This window comes from Carassius gibelio, chromosome A21 (assembly GCF_023724105.1).
Source record: "Carassius gibelio isolate Cgi1373 ecotype wild population from Czech Republic chromosome A21, carGib1.2-hapl.c, whole genome shotgun sequence".
NCBI classification, from domain to species: Eukaryota; Metazoa; Chordata; class Actinopteri; order Cypriniformes; family Cyprinidae; genus Carassius; species Carassius gibelio.
In genome coordinates this window covers 5,591,149-5,614,785 of record NC_068391.1, presented here as the reverse complement: position 1 = coordinate 5,614,785, position 23,637 = coordinate 5,591,149, and the positions used below count along the sequence as shown (strand labels likewise).

The 23,637-nt window shown below is 35.7% G+C and overlaps 1 protein-coding gene across 1 annotated transcript in view; it reads left to right on the top strand.

The window, feature by feature from the left end:
- The first annotated feature begins 9,985 nt into the window (after positions 1-9,985).
- Positions 9,986-23,637, top strand: part of LOC127942374 (potassium/sodium hyperpolarization-activated cyclic nucleotide-gated channel 1-like) — an 81,742-nt gene continuing 68,090 nt past the window's right edge. Inside the window, exons 1-2 of the mRNA XM_052538082.1 lie at positions 9,986-10,561; positions 18,227-18,650. Coding sequence (XP_052394042.1) covers positions 10,206-10,561; positions 18,227-18,650 — 780 coding nt within the window. The 5' untranslated portion in view covers positions 9,986-10,205. The remainder of the gene's footprint in view (positions 10,562-18,226; positions 18,651-23,637) is intronic.

Here is a 23,637-nt window from a genome sequence, read left to right as displayed (position 1 = left end):
AATAATCATTATGTTTTAAGAGTTTTGTTTAATTTTTTTCTTACATTTCTGTTAAACCTAAAACATGATGAAAAGAAGTACAACATTCAAAATACAGGTAAAATGCATATTAATAAAGTACGTTGTGCCCTGTTTAAACAGATTTGTTTTTAAAATGTAGTAGACATACAAACCACAGTCCAGCCTACATTTATTTAAATCAAATTCTGTTGTAAATAACTTAAGGATTTTTTTTTTTTTCAATTTTTTTTTTATTTAATTTATTTTATTTTCACATTCAGATGTCTAAATATATATTACAAATCATACTTTAAGGGACAAGAAAATACATTTGCAAATGTAAAATACTTATTGGGTGAAAACAAAATTATTATTATTATTTTAATCGATAATAGAAAAAAAAAATATTTACATATATTACAAATAGCCAAAATTTTGAGGCAATATAAGTAACTAAAACATATTGCACCCCCCCCCCCCCCACATATATAGCCCTGAGATGATAGCCTGGCAGAGGAACAAAGCAGAGGAGGAGGACAGGGGAAAAAAGAAAGAAAACTAGGTCAAGAAAAGCCCTGGTTTTTCAACACGTTTAAGTACGTGTGCATGTGCATATTTATTTGTGGCATGCATGACTATTAACATAGCCTGTTCTTAGAATTAGGGGTTGGTTTAACTCTATAACCTTAAGTAGCCTAATAAACGTCTGCGCATATCCTCAGCCCATTACATTAAAATAGACTGACTTGTTTATAGTTATTACTATTGTACATAGCAGTTCTTAAGATTTCCCGATTTTCACCTGGTGGATGATAGAATTGGCAATGTTAATGTTAAATGTTTGTGGCGCACATGCAAAAGAATTATGGACTGCATTTTAACCAAAAAAGACATCATGTTTTCATTCTGTATAATAAAAATACATATGCTAATTATAATAACAAAATATTTATGTTGTGTTTGAATTATGTATTTTCTTGCAACACACTGTGTCCATAAACTATTGCATGAAAACACACATGATAGTACTACGAAATAAAACATTTTCACTGTCCTTTTCCGGTCTAGTTGGTACTGCTATCTTTCCATCCCTGCTCCTAATGTTGTGTGGAGATGATGGATCAGCCTCCACACCTGGATAACCCTGCTCTCCTCTCCTCTCCTCCCTCTAGCCCAGCTGTGTCTCCCTTCCCATCAGACATTCCCTTTCATCTGCCTTTTCAGAAATCGCCATGACTCACTCTCACAGGACATTGTTCGAAAATAGATTTTATTTTAGTTTTTTGCTGAAAAATCATCTCAGTGGTCATCCCTATAACCCCACTGGAAGTGCTGAGAGCTTGGGAAAATACACAGTGTGTACCAGAAAAAAACTATCACTATTGTCTGTTTAAGAAAAGAATAATGACTTATTATAATTGATACTTTAAATGTTACATTTATTCTCAAATATGAATGTTACATTTATTCTCAAATATGAATTACTATTACATTACAAAAAGAATAAGTAAAACAATGTAAAGACTGAAATTGTTAAAAATATTTTAATAAGAGGTTTCAGGTTTTTTAATTGAAAATATTTTATTCATCATACACGTGATTTCTGCAATAAATAATAATTCTCCCTCACAATACACTAAATTTCCACCCAGCCTGTCTGAATAGGCGCACAGATTGAAGTGGATGAGACTTTTGTATTTGAAGAGCTGTTAAGCAGCATTATATTGACATTGTATTTTATTCCGGATATTTAAATAAGCATAACAATCATTAAATTGCAACATTAGCAACATAAACCTTATGAAACTGTGGTCTGACACAAAAATCTGTTATGAACAATTACTCAAAAGGTAATGATGGTTCTCAGTTCTCATCGCTGATATTTTAAGATACTTGGTGTGCATATTCTACAGAATTCTTCAGTTTTGTGCTATTCTATTTCAACGTTTGTTCCTCATGTTTTCACTGCCGTCTCAGAACAAAACTGATCTAATTCATTGTTTTTCAAGGTCCACTGAGATCTATTAAAATTTAAATTAGCGCCTCCAGCTCTGACAATGGTAAAATATTAAAATCAGTTTTGAGTACAATGTTTTTTTTTCAGACTCTTAGTTAAAGCAGATGAGAAATAACAAATAATAACCACACCAAATAAAATAAGAGGTTAATGAGGTTTGCGTTCATTTAGAGGTGAATTCCTGTTGTGCTTGTCATCAATTCAGATGTATAACAGTGTTAAAACAGAGCATCTCCGATTTATATAATGAGACTGTTGGTTACTATAAATATTTCCACATTTAGTCTGCTCTACAAGGACATCCAGGTTGTTCTGCCCCTCAGCGTTTTTTGGTCTTCTTTTTTTTCTATTTTTACATTTAATGTATAATCAAGCCTGATTCTCTCGCTTGTGTTGGTGTGCTCGGGCTTGTCTGCAGAAGACTTTAAATCTAAGCGGCCACTGTATGTGCTAATGAGAGACGCGACGGGGAACATCCTGATTTTCTCACATATTCATCCTCCTATATCTGCTGAGACAGCAAGGCCTGGCCCCGGGGGTCCGGAGAGAGAAAGAGAGAGAGAGCTTGAGAAAGGTGAAAGGAAATGAGGACGAAAGGAAAGGAAGTAGAGAAAGAGGTGAGAAGATGTAAAGGAAATGTTGTGGCAACAAGTGCAAGTTCTCATTACAAACTCTTGTTATGAGATAAACACTCCTCTTTATATTTAAAGGTTTGTGTTCGTGAGTTTTAGAAGAGTGGAAAAATACATTAGATCAGTCTATAATGGCCTTTAAATCATCATAAGATTTGCCTTATACACTAAATTACTAAAATGCATTTAAATTTAAATACAAATTTTTAAGAAAAGTGCCATTAACCTGCACACCAAAGGTAATTTGCACGCTTACTTCACTGGCCACTTACTGGGGGAAGCTAATCTGTGACATATTACAGTTCATTTGATGTATTTACTGAATTTTTATCCATTTTTAAAGGTGCACTCATATTCATTTTTTAAATAAGTATGACACAAATAAAATAATTTTGGAATCATTTCATAATAATAATAATAATAATAATAATAATAATAATAAGTAGTAGTAGTAGTAGTAGTAGTAGTCAAACATGTATAAATTATTTTTAGAAAATGTTATTAAATTATTAATTATTAATAGTTAATAATATAATAATTAAAAAAATTCATGAAATAAAAATATTTATTTAAAAATTATCAAATGAATCAGCAGCAGCATAAAAATAATAATAAATTGTATACTATTCATAATTATATGAAATATTATTACTGTATAATGCAATACAATTTAATAAAATCAATGTAATACATTTTAATAAAATAAATTGAATTCACATTTAACAAACTAAAATAATAATAATAATTATTATAATCATTGTAGACACATTACAAATATGAAACATGTATACAATAATAAATAATATAAATATTACATTTAAATTACGTACATTGACATTAAATGAAAGGTCATTTCAGTAACCTAATAAAAGCAGTTCAGACCATCGATTCAGCCACTTTCTTTACAAGCGGGTGGTTCATGGTCAAAATAAAGTGCAGCAGGAAGAAAAAATAAACACAATTCAAGTAACAGAAACTGCACAATAAACAAACAAACAAAAAAGCCTGAATAGTTTTCAGCATTGAATATCTGTCAGTCAGGTTCAGAAGTAACTGCAGAAGCTCATTTTGAAAGGAGTTGTAAAGCAGAGCTGCAGACAGGACTTGACTTCTGATTAGGGATTTTCTTTCTTTGTCCCAACGGACGGATGGCAGCGAGCCTTTTAACACTGATAGTGCAGGTGAAGAGAGACAGCACAATGGCCAAGGTAGTTTAATTAGTGTTTACTAACTCTAAATGAAGCTGAGCTGGGTCACAGAGAGCCATATACTCTCAGAGTTAAAGTGACCATGAAGAACTGACCAAGGATGTGTCTTTCTCCTATTTCACCTCTCCTCTTTCTTTTTTCTTTTTCCATTTTTGATGGATTTCTCTCTTCCTTTACTTTCTCTAAGCAATCTTCTAGTAACAACCTAGAAACAAGCTTGCGACCACACAACCTTCATAGCAACACCCAGGCAACCACCCTCTGTGAGTCTCCACCTCATTTTCCACTTGCTTCTCTCTCTCTAATGTCTTCCCATTAGAGGTAATGCCTCATGGCCGCTGGAAGGACAATTTCCTTTTCGATGTCCTGATGCTTCTCGTTTTCCCCTTTCGTCAAGGTGGAAAAATCCACACCGCAATGGGCCCACTTGATTGCTTTAGTCCACAGCATTTACAGTATTTTTGTGGAACTGTTTATAGTTTGCAGAAAAGAGTTTGACTTCACAAGGAGAGAACTGACCTTGAAATCACCTTCAGTATCATAAAGTCATCAATCATTAGAAAATCAGAACCAGCAGAGGACTAGGTCATTAAACAAGATCATAAACCAATCTGAATTCATATAACGGTGGATGTACAGTAGTGTGAGGAACTAAACAGTAGGTTTATTCAGATAAATATGTATTATTTATCTATTTCCATGCTTATGTAAAATCCAAACAAGCACAACATATTTTCATATCAATGTATTACAATATACTACATGTGATGTTGGCTGAACGAAGATGACCAAAACCAGACAAGAATTTAAGAAAAGCTACATTTTAGTCAGAAATACACTACATTTAAATGTAATTTAATTTACATATAAAACATTTTGAAAATACCTAATTAGTAGGTTTCGTTAAGTAAACTAGGAACATATTTTAGCTTCAAAAACTGTGACATTTGATGTCTATATCTATAATACTATATAATATTTATATAACAACACAGTATGGTATTAAGTTATACTTCAAAATAATGTCTGTGGATAAATCATTTTGGCGAAGCAAAATGTATATAGAAATTAAATAAAATGTTTCTCCAATGTTTTGAAAATATGTTTTTATTACATAAAAACAACATCTGCCACTTTAAAAGAATAATTCACACACACACACACACACACACACAAAATGAATATTTTTCAAGATTTCCTCATCCAAAAGTCTATTGGCAATTACTTTGACATTCTTTTTTTCATTTCTTTTCCCCCGTCATTTAGGATTTATTTTCATTATCAAAAGAGTGGCCAGGATATTCTTGAGAATCAAATGAAATCAAATCAAAATTATACTTGGTAAAATATTATAAAATATATTATATTATAAAATGTATCAAATAAGTCACAGTTTGTCCTCTGTGAGAACAAATCCTGCTATATGTGACGACAGTCGCAGGACCATAGTTACATTTGTACGTATAAATATATAAACTCATGATATTAGAAGTATTATCATATAAATCAAATTTGTGTCTTTCCTCAAGCAGCTTTTCAGTCCTGTAACAGAGGACAACAGTGAGGGAGAGAGCTCAACTTTAATTCCCCTAATCCAGATAACAGATTCATATTCAGCTCAGTTAAGGTGAAACCGCTCTGACGAGCCCCCAAAACATCGGACGTGAACTAGCACAAGGTCGACTGAAAACTAAAACAGGACCGACCTCCGTTTGCTGTTCGTTTTCTGCTGCTCTGACATTGCAAGACAGAATCAGAGTAATAGTACTTTATTTCCCCAGAGGCCACAATGCAGACACAACGGCCCATGATACAAGGCAGATCTGAGATTACAGTTAAAGAATGTGAGCCAGAAAATGTTGTTGCTATTTAGAACAACACAAAATAGCTCTTTATGTGTGCAGAGTAATCACAACCTCACTTGCTATTGAAAATACATTCTGAACACCTTAGTAATCGGCATATGCATATAGAAATGGTCTATTAACAACCCAGAACACAGCCAAAACCCTAGCTACCACGCAGCATATCAGCATCATGCTGAAAAACAACTGCATTGCAGTGGACTATTAACAAACCTAAACAATTGATCAACTAAATAGCAACACCCTAGCAACCACATAGCAATATTCTAAAAATGAACAGAACAACTAGTAAATCCATAGCAATTGTCTATCAACACAAAAGTCTAGTAACTACCTAAAAAATAAAAAAAATAAAAAATAATAATTTGATTTCGATTTTGTTTTATTTAACACATCGCTATGCAGTTACTTTTTTGTAAAACATTTTTTACATTTTTTGTCAGGTTTTGTAAATATGCATATTACTACAAAGGAAAAAAAACAACAACAACAGATATTTTAACACCGGTATATAACGTCCTTTTACTTTATGGTGTATGAACTGTGCTGGGTAGATAATTGGTTACAATCCCATACTGATTACATTACCATTACTAATCACAAATTACATACAGGCATTGTAGTTAGTAATTAACTACTCTTTGATTACTTTTAGATTACTTTCGACCTAACTCGTAAAAAAAAAATATTTCCATTATTTGTTATCAACATCATGAAGAGCATTAAACATTATATTACACCAGGGTTTTACAAACTGACGTTCCTTGAAGTACTGCAGAAGAACTAATTGTGCGGCCTTTGCAATTTCTGTGTTATTATATTCACCTGATTACTGGCTGGTGTGTGCAGTTCCATTAAACTGGAAGACTTTCTGAATGTATATAGCAATATGATTTATTTTATTTATTAATTTAGTAATAAATTGTGTATATATATATACAGAAAAAAAATTAAGCATTGTGTTTCAAAATGACTCTTTCCGCTCACTCATACACAGTGCTGGATAGTAACTGATTACATGTAATCTGGATTACATAATCATTTTTTAATGAGTACATGTACTGTAATAAGATTATATTATTATATTATATATATATATATATATATATATATATATTATATATATATATATATATATATATATATATATATATATATATATATATATATATATATATATATTATATATATATATATATATATATATATATATATATATATATATATATATATATATATATATATATATATATGTTGCGTTAGGAATAGCTGGCAGGAATATCATGTAATATTTCACATCTGGGTAAAATATTGCATGATGTATCCTACTAGGTGCACATGAGAACATTAGCCTCACAGGATGATATGCAAATCAGCTTCCCACATCTGTGCCAAATTCAGATTTTTTAATTACTTCAAGAGCATCAAATCACATTTTCATACATAAAAACATAAAGTGGTGATTTGAAATACCCTTCATTTGTCTCATGTGCCACAGTTGCGTCCAGCGAGACCTTTGCATATGCCAGAGTTTCTTTCAGCCCCCACACACACGTGATCCAGCAGTGCTTAAAGCTCTGTAATCAGTCTCTGTGAGTTATTACCTTGTGTTCATAAATTACGCAACGTTTCGCCTCAAAACTAAAGTTACACAAGCAATCTGGACTGCCCTGTAAGGGAACAGTTGGTATGCCAACTAATCCAAGCAAAACTCAAGCTGAAAGCAAAACAGAGGAAATAAAAGGAATGTCAGCTTTAATTTGGTTAACTTATATAATGACTTCACTGCTGGAAAGTCTTCACATGAATGCTGCCCAGTAGCAGGAAGTTCCCTGTGCCAAGATTTTCCAGTAGTGAATCATCAGTTTTGTTGTAATATAGTCCACAGCCATCTGATTCTGAATTTTCCTATGAATTTGGTGAGACCAGGTTTAAAATCATCATGTGCATTTTGTGCATTTTGTGGCTTTAAGCCCCACTGGCTCACTATCACAGAAGGTTTCACAGTTTTCATTGATTGTGCATATTGTCTTATGTCCACGATGAACACACCACTATCCGGCATGCACAAATCTTCATCGCCATCATCATCAACTCTATTTTCCTCTCTAAATCAGTAAATCAGTTCTCTGCAGCTGGGAACAACTTGACAGGACTGTAAAGAGAATGAAATCAATCTGACGTGCCCATATTGAAAGCCAAATTCTGTATACTAAACTTTAAATGTTGTGTTTTATCACTTTAAGTGACGTCAGTTGAACCATAAGTTTAGGCAGGGTGTATAAAGTCGATTTTTTTTTTTTATATTTCTCTGATGATAGCAGCGCACTTATTTTGAGAAAACGATCAGTTCAGGGCCAGAGCTTCTAGTGTTAATATGGAGCGGTTCTCTCATGGTTGAAAGAAGCAGATGAAAGCAGGTTTTAAAGACCTGAAAAGATTAGTTAGCCATATCTCAAGCTGTTTTATCAACATTTCTTACTTCAGATTTAAAATGCCCCTGAATTGGCGGTGGATTTAGAGCCTGCAACCAGATTTTCAGGTTGACAGTCTTGAATTTAAAATATTTGAGTCTTGCCATAGGGCTGACAGTATAATTTAGGCTACTATGTGACTGCAGAAATGTGTCAGCTGGTAGAGATTTGATTATACTATTTATAATGTTGTCACCTCCTACACCACAGTAAAAATTACAGCACTTTCTCCAAAGACACATTTTTAAAAACCCCTCTTCTTTCTCCAGTATACTGATTGCTTGATTATATTCTATCTATACCTTTTTTTTTTTTTTACTTGACATAGATGTAGTATGAATATTGTTGGCTCTGGTATGATAAAATAAATTCATAAAAAAAAAATCATGAATAAATGACATCATAAACAAACAAACAAACAAATAAATAAATAAAGATGCATTACCACAGTCAATAAAATGTAACTTATTTTTACTGAATTTGCAGGAAAATAACTATAATAGGGCTTTTGGTTTCCATAATAAGAAAATGTATAAATACTGTTTTGTCATACAACTCCCATTTATTGTGAGGTTTTAACCACAGAGAAGTTAGTCTTTCGTAATATAATTATGAATGCCAGTCCAGTCAGAACTTATTATACTATAATATTAGTTATATTGTTTAGAGACTTTTCTTTTTAAAATTGCCAAACTTTTTTTTTATCTAATAATGATCTTTTGGTTTGCAGACATCTAGTAAAAAGATTAAATACCCTTCAGATGTAACATTAATTTACTAGATTACAAATAAATAAATAAATAAATAAATGTGTAACCCACTTGGTTATTAAAATATAAAGTATTTTTGTTACATTTTGAGCAAAATATCTATAATACAAAATGTGCATGTACATTACAGACCAAAAGTTTGGACACAGCTTCTCATTCAAAGAGTTTTCTTTATTTTCATGACTATGAAAATTGTAGATTCACACTGAAGGCATCAAAACTATGAATAAACACATGTGGAATTATATATGGAATTATATACATAACAAAAAAGTGTGAAACAACTGAAAATATGTCCTACTCTAGGTTCTTCAAAGTAGCCATCTTTTGCTTTGATTACTGCTTTGCACACTCTTGGCATTCTCTTGATGAGCTTCAAGAAGTAGTCACCTGAAATGGTCTTCAACAGTCTTGAAGGAGTTCCCCGAGAGATGCTTAGCACTTGTTGGCCCTTTTGCCTTCTGTCTGCGGTCCAGCTCACCCCTAAACCATCTGGATTGGGTTCAGGTCCGGTGACTGGAGGCCAGGTCATCTGGCGCAGCACCCCATCACTCTCCTTCTGGGTCAAATAGCCCTTGATACCTTCAGTGTGACTCTACAATTTTCATAGTCATGAAAATAAAGAAAACTCTTTGAATCAGAAGGTGTGTCCAAATTTTTGGTCTGTACTGTATGTGTGCGTGTGTGTGTATATATATGTATATATATATATATATATATTAAATATATATATATATATTATATATATATAATTATGCTCGATTTTGTCATTCCACAAAGCCTTACTACACATGGTATTTTATAGACCACAGGGATGTTAGTCTTCCATAATTGCCATTTCAGTTCACCTCATAATAAAACATGCCCTTCCCAAATGCTTTACATAACCCTGATTTGCGTCTACAACATCATGTTCAAATCGTATTCCTTTGGCACTCTTTCAGTCTGGAAGCATATCGGAGCAGCGCATTATGGCGGTGCGTCCGCGTCCGCGACACGCTTGGAGAGCCACGGGACGCGGGCCGCGCTCAATCCCGACAGTAGATGGCAGCAGACCAAGAAAGCTGATCCTGTCCGGTTCACCACTGCTCTGCCTTTCAGTTGTGCAGCAGCACTCGGACTGGAGGCAGCGGTGGTTTGAGGGACGTCCAATGAAACAGAAGAGCCGCCAGCTGCTCCTTTCGACTTTTAAGCGTAGCCTGTCCTCCGCACCCGGAGACAGCACGTTCTGAAACCGCCATGGAAGACAAATCCAATTCGTTCTCGAGCAACAAAGAGGAGAAAGCGGATGGGAATAATGTGTTCCAGAGGCAAGACTCGCTCTTGAAGAACAGCATGGGAAGCCAGAACATGAAAGAACACGGCAACTCAGTGAGTGCAAAGGGGGACCGGGAAGAAGCCATGGTCGGGTTTGACGATATGGACGCCGCGTCCAGGCAATCCGGGTTTATGCAGCGGCAATTTGGAGCCATGATGCAGCCCGGGGTGAATAAGTTCTCCTTGCGGATGTTCGGGAGTCAGAAAGCCGTGGAGAAAGAGCAGGAGAGAGTGCAGACGGCTGGATATTGGATCATTCACCCCTATAGTGATTTTAGGTAAGGAGTGTGGAAAGTCACCTTCCCACGCACACTCAGGTCACAGTAAAATGGGATTCGTGCTCTGCGCGCCGCGTTTGCAGTCATTAAGCGTGGCGTTTCGGAGAACCAGAACCTGAACGCACGCAATGCCCTTGGCACGAGTAGGGGTGAATGTCATATCGGTGAATAAACGGGACAGCAGTCATCATGGGTTGTCTCCGACCTGCCATCATTGGGCATTCATTCTGCTATTGTGTAAGACGTGTGTGCTGGTGCGCGCAGGGAATGATGCATCACTCTCTGGCATTGTAAACACATAGCTGTTAATGTCTGTCGTGAGATGAAAAGAAACGAGGGTGGCTGCAAGATCACGTCTTGTTTGGAGGCACAAACGCGGATTATTCTATAGTATTATCTTGTGGCTCTTTATGATCCCGTGTGGCTCTCACCAGGTAATAGCCCATGCCAATTTTAGCGCTGGGGCAGTTGATCTAAAGCAGTTTAACGCTAATCGCGTTAGTCAGGTGAATGGAGGGGATTTTCAAACCCAATGCCCCCACGAGAACGTTTCATGCACGACTTGATTAGCAGATCCTCTTCAAATTAGACTACTACGGACAAATAATTGACAATGTAACACTAGGTTATCTTTAAATAGCTTGTTAGGAAAGGCATTATTCCATAAGCAACAGCATAATTTCATACTTTTGTTCATCATTTGGAGTTTGTTTGGCCACTTGGAGGCTTGAAGTCTCAAGCTATAGTTTCATACTCCATTGCACCAATGTAGACAGAAAACAGGTAGATAGGTAGGTAGGTAGATAGATAGATAGATAGATAGGTGGATGGATGGATAAATGAATATATACTGCAAAAATGTCAGGTTTAACTGAAAAAACAAAACAAAAAACAAAAAGGTTAGCAGTGGGTTACCTCACCATACATGATAAACATTATATATATATATATATATATATATATATATATATATATATATATATATATATATATATATATATATATATATATATATATATATAAATACTATTTACTGTATATTTAAATAATGTTTTTAATTTCAAAAAATATCCACTGCTTTATTGATGGTAAATTGGACTTTCCATTAATTCTTTTTTTGAGCACAAACCACAACGTTTCTTTCAAATTTTTAATTGTTATAGTTGTTGGAGAGGCTAATTTTGGTGAACTTTAAGTCATAATTTCAATTGAACAACCTGAGTTATTTTCTGTAAACTTAACAATAGCAAACTTTTTAATAAGAAACTAACAAAAGACATCAATAGCTCAAATAGGTTAGTGTAGAAACAGTATCAAGTCTGATCATTAGTTTCAGCCCATAACGCTCTCCATGGTGCTGAAAGCAGCTTCACGCTGTTCATGAATGTGGAGAACTCTATCCCATACAGGGTCATTAGCTGGACTCCCACATGTTTCACTGTTTTATTTATCCCTTGTACTTGATGTAGTTTGCTTTGGTATATTATGTGTAACAAGTAAGAGCAAAGCAACTCAGATGTTTCACTCCCAAGGCACCACCTAACTACCAAAGCAGGGTCCTAATAATATACCTAATCTAATATGCACTGCATTTTCAAATTAGTATATATATATATATATATATATATATATATATATATATATATATATATATATATATATATATATATATATATATATATATATATATATATATATATATATATACCCACACCTTTTACATGTCAATATATTTACTTAAAATATTATTATAACTATTAAAGTGACCACATAATAATCATCATAATTAGGAAATGTTCCAGGTGTTTCTTTTTTTCTTTATCTAAATTTATCTAAAGATATGTTTAAACTAAATACTAAATAAAGTCAACACCATGTAAATAATAATAATAATAAAAACTTTATATTTCTTAATAAATTGGCAATTTCACACGCTTGAAAGAGACTTAGAAAATTGCAACATATGTTCACTAGTGAAACTGGGTTCGTGCAATCAGTCAAGTCATAATTAATAATAATTTATTGCCTGAGCAAGTCCAAAGCTAATTTCTAAAGTAAAAAAAACACATTATTATTTAAAGTTAAAGAGGTCAGCCGATACTATACAATATGAATGACCCATTATGTCTGCTGGAAGTCCATTTCTACTGCAACTACTATTTGACATTTAGCCAACCTAATTTAGCTGATGTTTTATGGGATGCTCACAGTACACAGATTGTGTACGCTAAGTAATCACATAGTTCACAAATTTAATCCTACAACCTTTCAGGTCTTTAACCACTAGGCTGCGCCACCCCTGAAACATATCGGAGCTGTTTGTGTAAAGCCCTCCAACATCAGCAGGGATGAGAGAAGGTGATATTGGATTAGATGTGCAACAAACACTGAACGAGATTAACATTGCTCTGAACCCTGTGATGTAATGTGATTGACCTTTCTGCCATAATGCACAAATGACGCTGCTGCTTAGCAATCATATGCATATTGTACAATATAAAACATATTAAGGGAGTAAAACTTAAATGAAAATTAGAAATGTTCCCTTGGCCACTAACTGGAATAAAAGAAATGAAATAAAACTAAAACTAAAAATAAATAATTTATCTAAAAAATGATAAACATTAAAAAGTACATAACCAAATGACAAACTTTTTAACAAATGTAAAAATTGGCACAAAAATAAGAAATGTCGCCTTGGAAACAGAAAAAAAAGTAAAAGCTGAAGTTCTAAAATTACCATAAAAGAGATAAAAAATAAAGCAAAACAAACAATTTAAACAAAAACTAATAAAAATCACAAAAGCTCGTAACAAAACGAATACAATTTTAACAAAAATTTGCTTTAAAACATAAATGAAAGCTTAAATGAAAATGAGAAATTTTGCCTTGGAAACTAACACAAACAAATAGGTTGAAGCACTGAAATTAAACTAAAATAGAAATCAAAATCAAGCAAAACAGTAATAATTTAAACAAAAACGAATTAAAATGACGAAGCACATCACTACTTAAACTATAATTTACATACAAATTTTACTGAAAATATTAAAATAAAACTAATTCTAAAAATGTCATACAACAGCATATAAATAATACTACAGTATATAAACAATGCTAAAATAACATTCTTTATTTTATTAAATTAATTAGCTGCTAGCTACTTCATAACATTCTAAGATGGCCATGATTCAATTCTGCACACAATATTGAGCCTTTGATCGCACTTGCCAAATAGGCTTTACATCAAAGCGAGAGCCAGAAAAGGAGAAAACAGGTGAGAAAGAGAAAATAGAAGATACAAAGAGGGAGATGGTGGACAGAGAGTAAAATAGAGTCAATGGGAGGATGATAGTGGTTATTGCTTCTAATGGATGTAAAGCCTGAACCGTGTGATTCTGGCTACACTTGGCATGCTTCGGATTCGTCTGCTCATTTACAATGGCTTTCCTTTCTCACCCACACAGGGAACTGCTATTTTGTTTCCAAGCTTTTTCCATAGTTAATTTTGTGAAACTGACTTATTTTCTTCCAATAACGTCCCAGCCGTGAACTGAAAAAGCTGGAACCAGAAACACCACATGAGTGACAACAGCATTCACATTACGCTGTTTTGGTTCTGAAGCATTAGGTAACTCAATATCCCAATGTGGTCCTTTAAAGATTAATAGGAGGTTAGTAAGATTCATTATTCATTGTTTTTAGAAAGGGCTCATGCTTGACTTGATGTGGCCTGAGATCTTTTGTCATTGACTTTTATCATGCGTGACTCAGTCGTATGCTTCTTTTATCGGTCCTCCATATTGCATGTCATCTGTCTCTTGCTTTCCCTGTTTGTCCAGCCTATTGCTGTAGTCACAATTCCTCACTGGGGAAAGGAAAATCTATTGAAAATCTTCAGACGTGACTGACGTCGCCTTCACAGGGTTCCTTCACCATTTTGGGTGACTTTGTGCATGTTTACATTTTTTTTTTAGTGGCAGGATTTATCAGGTAATGAATAAGCTCGGGTCAAATCTCTGGCTTATAATTTAATCACAAAGGTTATGGAAAAGCAGGATTTTTATGTTAGCAGATTCCTTCTCCTTATCAAACAGCCTCTGATTTCTAAACCTAGATTAACCTCTATTTTTAGGGGCATGCAAGTTTGTCTTGCATTATTGATGGTTTTTGCTGTTGCTTTTTGGAGGCTTGTCTCAAAGACGTGTCCCAAAGTCTAATGAAGGTCTTTGCAAGTGCATGTCTCACTTCCTCCAAACTGATGCCCCTTGGTACTCTTTAAATAGCCTTAGTCTGTATTTTTTTTCTCGCATACAATGCTGAAGAGCGCCCAATTTATGAATGCAGTATGACTGGAGAGCTCTGCAAACAGGCCACAGTTAAGAGAAATCTGTGTCTCTTTATAAATACATATGTGATCGATCGATCTATCTGGTGAACGTGATTTGTACTCATAACCACTTCAGAACACATTATTGTTTTATTTTAGAGCTTGGCATCATGATGAAATGACAGGAGGATAATAAATGACAGAATTTTCATTTTTGTGCATATTATTCCTTTAAAGATCTCCATTCCACACTGAGGTGAGGATGCAGCTGCGGCAGAGAGACAGAAAAGCACATCTGAGCATATAGAAGCATTGTGTCTGGTTCATGTCCTCTATGCTTGTCTTTAGTGTTCACCAGCAGGACAGATGGTCACATGGCAACCATCCCACCTCTGACAATACAGCCTGCCTGTCTTTCGGTTGTCAAGGCTACAGTTACAAAAGCAAAACGGCCTGTCAAACCTCTCTCAGTACGGGTACTCAATATACCTTCACGTGCAATTCATGCACAGTCCCAGCTATACTGCAACCAACAGTAGAAGCAATAACAAATAATGAATTCTTTCATCTTTTTACTGCTCCCAAAAGCAAAAATAACCAAGGTGTATATTATTAACCAAAGATGACTTTTTGGACCGAAGCACAGACAATTATTAAATACTGGATCGGTAGATATATATAAAGCAAGGCCGAGCGCTTTTCTCATTCGCTCAGCTCCATTACAGCCAAGTGCATCGGCCTCATCGGAGGCCCCAGCCAGGGGTTTTTAGCATGAGATAGGATTCTTGAAAGCATCTATTTTAGTTCATGGATGTATGCCGTTATCAGCGGCCAGGACATCTTGTATGGTTCTCTAGGATAGCCCGGCGCCTGTCAAAATACTTCTGCCTTTGGATTTTACAAGACACAGGAGCTACATTAATGCAAATACAGTATGTGTGCATGTGTATATACAATACGCTGACCTCGGAACATTTCAGTGTTGCAAAAAAAAAATCTCTTCTGTTGTCTGCTGGACTCCTATCAGAGAGCTGACTCATGTCTGCTCAAGGCAGACATAAAAATGGGCTATTTTTCCCTTTTGTGCTGAGGAAGATTTCTTCACATTAGGTGGCATGAGTAATACCACCAATATAGCAGTGTTCACTAATTACTTGACTTGTGTTTGGTTTGGCTTGTTGTCAAACATGCTTGCGAATGACAATGCAACCCGTGCTAAATAGACATTAAGAAGCAGATTGAATGACTAATGATAACAAAAAATAAATGAATAATTACAATAACAAACAGGGATATTTTGAGGATTATATACGTATACAATTTTTTATAAAAATAATTACTCGTATTTGGAATTAATTAAATACGCAGAAAGTTCAAATACTGTCGTTTTGTCCTTTGGTTCGCGCTTCTTTTTTTTTTTTGCGTGTCTTGTTATGTAACACTAAAGGTTCGAAATCATAATGTGTTTCTTCTCACTGTATGAGCTGTGCGCTGCATCTTCTGCCAAGCAACTGAAAACCTCTCTCGAGTTTAGTTCTCTGGTGAAGAGAGAGAACGAAGGACATACTGAGACTGCAGAGTACCACAAATCACATTTTATAATAATTTTGTGAGCTGTAAATAGAAAGTTTTACATAATGTTTATATAACATCAGTAATAAGAGTGTGGTTTGGTGCTTTACTGTAGGCTGACAAGCAAAACGTTGGTATCAGTCAAGTGATAAATGATCATAACTGATAATGCTGATATTTTTATAATTTAGATCACTCTACCGTTCAAAAGTTTGTGATTGGAAAGATTTGTAAATGTTTCTGAAAGAAGTTCCATTCACATATTTTCAAAACTCAAGCTAATTCCTGAGGGTTCAAATGCTGCTGGCTCAGCAATTACAGCGTGTACCTTTAATTAGCTATCTGCAGATTGTACAAGCAAAGCAGAATGTCGCAAACAGACGGTTGTAAACACATACAACTCTCACATACTGTAAGAAAAGGGAAACCCTCTCATGTTACAATCTCCCTCTTGCCTTTTTGGTCCTGTGGCTTTTTGCCTCCTCATCCAGAGAGCAAAGCGCGAGCTGTACTGCGCTGTCACAGGGTGGCAATCCAGCAGGAAGTGTTGGCGGTGATATCAAAAGCGACAGGGAAATGAGCTGTAGTGCATCGTGTGCAGACTGCAGGCGCGAGCTGTACTGATCGCTGAAGGAAGTCTGTTAGACAGGACCCAGAGAAACATCACATATATCCGAGGGCCATCGCAGTGAGGGCATTCCAGCAGAAAAGAGCAGGAATTTAATCTTGCCAGTCCTGCTACATCATCTTCATACTGAACAGGGCTAGTATTTTTCTGCTGTTGGGAACAGAATCGGGATAGGAGAGAATGCGAAAGTGCTTTTGAAATAGTTGTAAAGTCAATTCATGTATAAATCTTTGATAGATCAGGTCATGGAAATGAGTCATGAGTTTGACGGGAAAATACACTTATATCTGCTGAAATGACCTGCAAATGTTGTGTTATGGATGCTGGTCTTCAGAATGAGATGCTGGTTTAATAAATAACCTTTTGTGGATCAGAATACAGAAACACTTCATTTCACAAAATTCATTTTACTGTGTTAAATTGATGTTCAGTAAACTCTACTATCTGTCATTCTAATTCATATTTCAACTCAACTTCCTGTGCAATGTGGCCAAATCAATACAAATCTGCACTCACAAACTGAAAGGGAACCATTTTTTTCAATTCTAATTTTTCTCAATGCTGTTAAAAGTAGGGAACTTTTGACGCTCTAGCGGTTAATAAACAGAACTGCTTGCGTCTTGCGGAAGAACATCGTAGCCGGATCTACTTCTCTCTGTTTATGTCTATGAAGAATCACAAAGGTACTGGGTTACTCCGCCGCGGTATCCCCGAAGCAATCTAAAATAGTCCGAATATAAACATTTATTATAGGTGCACCCTAGGGATTCAGGACAAGCTAAAAACACGGTTTGGAAAATGGATTCATGGTGTACTCACTTATTATATTCATTTTTCTACATTTTGAACACAAACAAAGTTACGGACCGCAGCTCTGATTGGTTGTTTCTTACCGGGAGCGGATGCATTTCTGCAAATGGCAATAGGACACTGGGAGGAGCCAGAGGAGCTTGATTTTTTCACAGATTATCTGTCTCATATTCTACTGTCAGGACATAATGACAGGTTTAACAAATATGTAAAAAATATATTTTTACAAAAGTTACCTACTGCAGATTTAAACGAGGAGAAAAGAAAAACGGTTTTGCCTTCAAGTGGTCCTACTTTAACACGTCATTTTCTCTCTCCTCTGCAGGTTCTACTGGGACTTGATAATGCTCATCATGATGATGGGGAATCTAATTATCATTCCTGTGGGAATTACCTTCTTTTCCGAGCAAACTACCACCAGCTGGCTCATCTTCAACGTGGCCTCAGACACCATCTTCCTGGTGGACTTGGTCATGAACTTCAGAACTGGAATTGTGAACGAGGAGAGCTCGGAGATAATCCTGGACCCAAAGGTCATTAAGATGAACTACCTGAAGAGTTGGTTCGTGGTAGACTTCCTGTCCTCCATCCCGGTGGATTATATCTTTCTAATAGTAGAGAAAGGCTTTGATTCGGAGGTCTACAAGACGGCCCGAGCGCTGCGTATCGTCCGCTTCACCAAAATCCTCAGCTTGCTCCGTCTTCTCAGGCTTTCACGCCTCATCAGATACATCCACCAGTGGGAGGAGGTGAGGGGACAGTGTGTGTATGAGTGTGTGAGTGAACGAACTATGACACAGATGGCCTTTAGTAACACGCTTAGGATTTGTTAGCTTCCAGTATGAACAAGAAGACATGCCATTACATAATCGACCCAAGGTGCTTTGAGCTCAGGTGTTGTTCTGCAGTACGCACCCCTCTCAAAGATCTCTGACACACACTCTTTAGAGGTGGAGAGACTTATTTAGGGGTTAAGGTAAGCATATCTGCTTCAAGAGCCGCATTGGGGAGCGAGAGCATAGAGCAACTGACCTCTTCAATGCTGCGAGAGCAGTTGAGAAAAAATATTAACTGCCTCAGCATTCATGATAGAGCACTTCTCTCCCACCCCTGTCTCAGACACCCTACGCTAAAATACAAAGCATTAATCTTCACATGACAGATGGGGTTTGCAAGCCCTCCCTAACTGACAGTTTTCACAAGAAAACTGTCCTTTGAAGTCATTTTTAAAGTCATGTTTCCGCTTCCCACTTACTATTATACCTAACAAATTGTAAAGGGAAATTACATTTTATGTTAAGAAAGTTAACCCAACTCAGACAACCCTTTCTCCTTGTTGCTTGAGAAAAAAGATAGGGTTAGCAGATGTTTCCAAGGTTAAAAATGCAACATCAGGGGTTTGGAAGCTATGTGCAATGGAGAAGGAAGAGCTTGTTCTTTGTTTTGGTGCCCTGCGGTCATTAAACTCTTAAAGCCAGTTTGTCTTCCTCTTCAGCTGGCAGACGCCCAAGTCTAAACTGGTAGAGAGCAGAGTAGACGTTTTCTGATCTTACCTAATTGAAATACAGATGTAGCTCTCAGGAAGAGTAAAACAAACGAATGTGGCTGACAGTAATCACAGGTGATTCATTACTATTGTTTTCTGTGATCTACCACTGGATTAGTTAAGACAGGGACTCCATTAACATTTTGCTTGACGCTTGTACTGAGAGAAAACAAATCCATTGCCAAAAACAGCTAGGGCTAAAAACATAGTCCAAAACTCCCCATCATGATCCTAAGGTGTTGTGTGATTGCCAATCTGTTGCTATGTGGTTTATAAGGTGTTCTAAGTGGTTTTTAGTATGTTGCTATGTGGTTTCTAGCATGTCATGGTATTTAAAAGAGCCCACTGAAGTCAATGTAAATCTAGGGGATTTCCACATTGTAAAAACGTGCAACTGGTGACATTTCTGCAAAATGATAATATGTTGATTCTTGCATGTTGCATTGCTTGACGTACTACTACTACTAGTGGTAGGTAGGAAAATACATGTTCAGTGAGATGCTCTGAAAGTTTGTGAAGTGACATGACGTTTAGCCAAGTATGGTGTACCATACTTGAAATTTGTGCTCTGCATTTAACACACACAGCAGTGAGTAGTGAACACACACAAACACACACAGTGAACACACTCTGGGAGCATTTGGGGGTTCAATGCCTTGCTTAGTGCCTCACCTTGGAGGAACCTACGATACTTGCCGGTACTCAAACTTGCGACAAGTCTGACTCTTTAACCATTAGGCCACAAATGCCCCTTAGAAAACCAAACATGATGGTGATTTAGCGGTAATCACAGAACCAGATTTACTGACTAGATGCGCATGATCATATTGTTAGATATATCGCCAAGCTCTACTAAAAACATGTTTGCTGAAGCAACAATACTGTTTTAGCTTTTTACAAATCTTTGAGCTCTTTCATAAAATGTTGTGACATGTTTTACAGGACTCGTACTCGAGTTTTACATCGCAAGTGCAATGCTGTAACAGCCGGACTAACAAGCAAGTTTCCCACATTAGAAAAGCCTAACATATTGAGCTAGTCATGTGATGCCACTGTAGAAATGTGCTTGTTTACAAATCATGCACTATGGTAACAGTTTTGAGGTGATGACATAGTATCATTCAAGGACCTGCACAAAAATAAGTCTTTATTAATCAATAATCTCCCTGTAATCATAACTAGTTCAAAGGATAAACATTGTTGATGTTTTACAGCCACTAGTGTCCATTTCAGCTGGAAAATTCAGCCAATTGCATGTATATGTACATTTTTGGACTAAATGTAGGTACAGTAGATGCATGTTTTTCTAATTAGCCTTGGTTATACATTTATGCAGGTTTTATTATCCACCCTGCAGAAAAGGTAAGACAAATGGCTTTAGAATATGAATAGCACATCTCTCCTCAAAGTGCCATGGGGTATCATTCATATCTAAATGCTAATGGTTTGGGGAGACATGCAAAAGTTTAGGGTTAAGTGTGGATTTAAACACTAAACCTTAAATATGACCTAATTATGACTAAATAATGCAGTAAAATGTACATTTTAAAGTAGTAAACCAGAACCACAGGCTAAAACAGGCCAGAGGCTTTACTAAGCACTTATTTACGGCATCCCCGGAAGCATCCACATTATACACCCCATTTCCCCTCTCTCATGCTGCACTGATGCATTCTGGAAAATGACTATCAGCCCTGTCTCTCCCCGTCTTCCTCTCTGACATCTCATGCTGTTTCTTTATTGCAAAGCAATATATAAATAACAAGGTGCTAATTACGTATTCATCTATATATTTTGCATGTTGAATACATTATTGCATATTATTTCCACACTGAGTTAGCCGTAAGCTTCCCCCACCCTCTTCCATTGTCTTTTGTTTTTGATGTTCCGATTGTCAGGAATGAGCACGTGTTTATTCCCGACCTCGGGTTGTGCTCCTGGCACATGCTGTGATTCCGGGGTTTGCTATCTCTTTCAAAATCCTGCCCTGAGCAGGTCTGTGTGCTATATACCGCAGTGTTTATGCCTCTGTGGATTTACCGCCATGTTGAATGAAGTCACGGTATCCTGATCCACTCAAACACAGCTGTGGCGTGAGTTAGCGCATGGATCAGGATGCCGCAGTGTGACATGGTGCTTTAATGAAACCTGGAGTGTGAATCAAGAGGTCGACGCACAGCAGCCGTGATGTTCGGTAGAGCTCGAAGGGTTTACAGAAAATGTTGATTATTTTTGGCACATGCACATGCAATCTGTTTCTTATTGTATGCACATGCGTATCTCTGGTTTCCGGTTTGCTTCCCTTTCTCCATTTCTCTCTCACTTCCTAATCTACTGTACTCCATTTCTTTACATTATCTAGAATTGCTTCTTTTTGTTTTCACTTAACCCTGCTTTATCACTCTTTTACTTCATGTATCTCACTTCCTCTGTCTTTTTCACTCTTTCTCTCATGTTTGCAATTGGCAATTTACATAACAATGGTTTTTATGTACAGTACAATTCATTCTGCTTGTGTCTTTTGACCTGAATTTTTACATTCCTACTTTTTCAGGGTTTCAACACTGCAGAAACGATAGGCTTCTACTTTCTGTTTTGATTCAGAATAGTGATAGACCAATGGGCCAAGCTGATTATTTTAAGAATATCATATAAGACCTTTTTATTTTTTTTAGTAAATATAGTTCAAAGGTTTGGAGTCAGTAAGATTTTAAAAATGTTTTGTCTCTAATGCTCATCAAAGCTGCATTAATTTGAACTCAAAATAACTGTATTCTATTTGAATATATTTTAAAATGTAATTTATTCATGTGATGTGGAGCTGAATTTTAAGCAACATTACGCCAGTCTTCAGTGTCAAATGATCCTTTAGAAATCATTCTAATATGCTGATTTGCTGCTCAAGAAGCATTTATTTTTATTATCATCAGTGTTGAAATATGTTTGTTGATAAAAAACAAAACAAAAACAAAACAAAACAAAACAGCAATTTCAATGCAACTGTTAAATATACAAGAAGTTAACAATAGCTCCTAATTCACAACCTACCTAAGGAATCTCCTTAAAGACTATTATAGCTGACATAAGTAATGCAACCCCTGAGACTAAATGACATGTTATAGAAGCTCCTCTTTTCTCTTCAAGGGGATCATCATCCTCGTTTTATATTCTATCCCTGAAATGCTCTTAAAAGCTTATCTAAGGCTATTTGGATTGGGACAGAGAGGAACAAGCATGTATGGTTTGTACGGTATATTAAAAAGAAAGAATGGAAACAACAGGAGGTATTGGATAGTCAGTGTGATTTTGGGAAACAGAGGCAAAATAAACAGATGAGGACATGGAAACAAACACGTGAGTGCTCGAATCCCAGAGTCAGAGATGGTCACATCTGTCCATTTTCTCTCATACCAGCATTTTGCCTGCTCTGGAGCCCTGATGGTGTGTGTGTGTGTGTGTGTCAGTGTAGAACCCACAACAAAACACAGCTGTTCCCTCTCATTGCCCAGCACAGATATCTTCACCAGCTAAACCAGCCATCCACCTATTTTGCAAAGCTGAAATAGTTTTCTTTGCCAAAATCTGACTTTATATCTATATTTTATTAACTTTCTCATGGTTACCTTTTTAATTTTTTTTTAAAAAAGACAGTAATGGAACATTAACATACTGCTAAATGTGCTGTATATAATTTATTCTGCTTATTTTATATATATATATATATATATATATATATATATATATATATATATATATATATATATATATATATATATATATATATATATATATATATACACAAGTTGTGCTAATGTGACTGCATTAACAATAGTTTCCACAAGATTTGTCTTCCCCGCTGGAAGGAGAAAGATTTCAAGATATCAAACATCCACATCTCAGCTGGATATATTTCACCCTTTATTCATCTCTGAATGTCTTCACTAAGCTAAGCTATTTTATACTCATTACTTAAAGCTATCAGGGTATTGGCAAATATTGCTCATTTTTAAGGCTAGTTGTTCAGTAACATGTTTGATGCTTTAGACTTATTGGTTGTATTTCGATACACTGGAAACAAGTTTAACTTACCACAGCAGAGGCTTGATTTTAAAGGTTTTGTTTAAGGCAATCTGATTTATGCAACATGCTTACTGCTAAAGGCTCATTTAGTAGTGGAAATGCCATTTCTT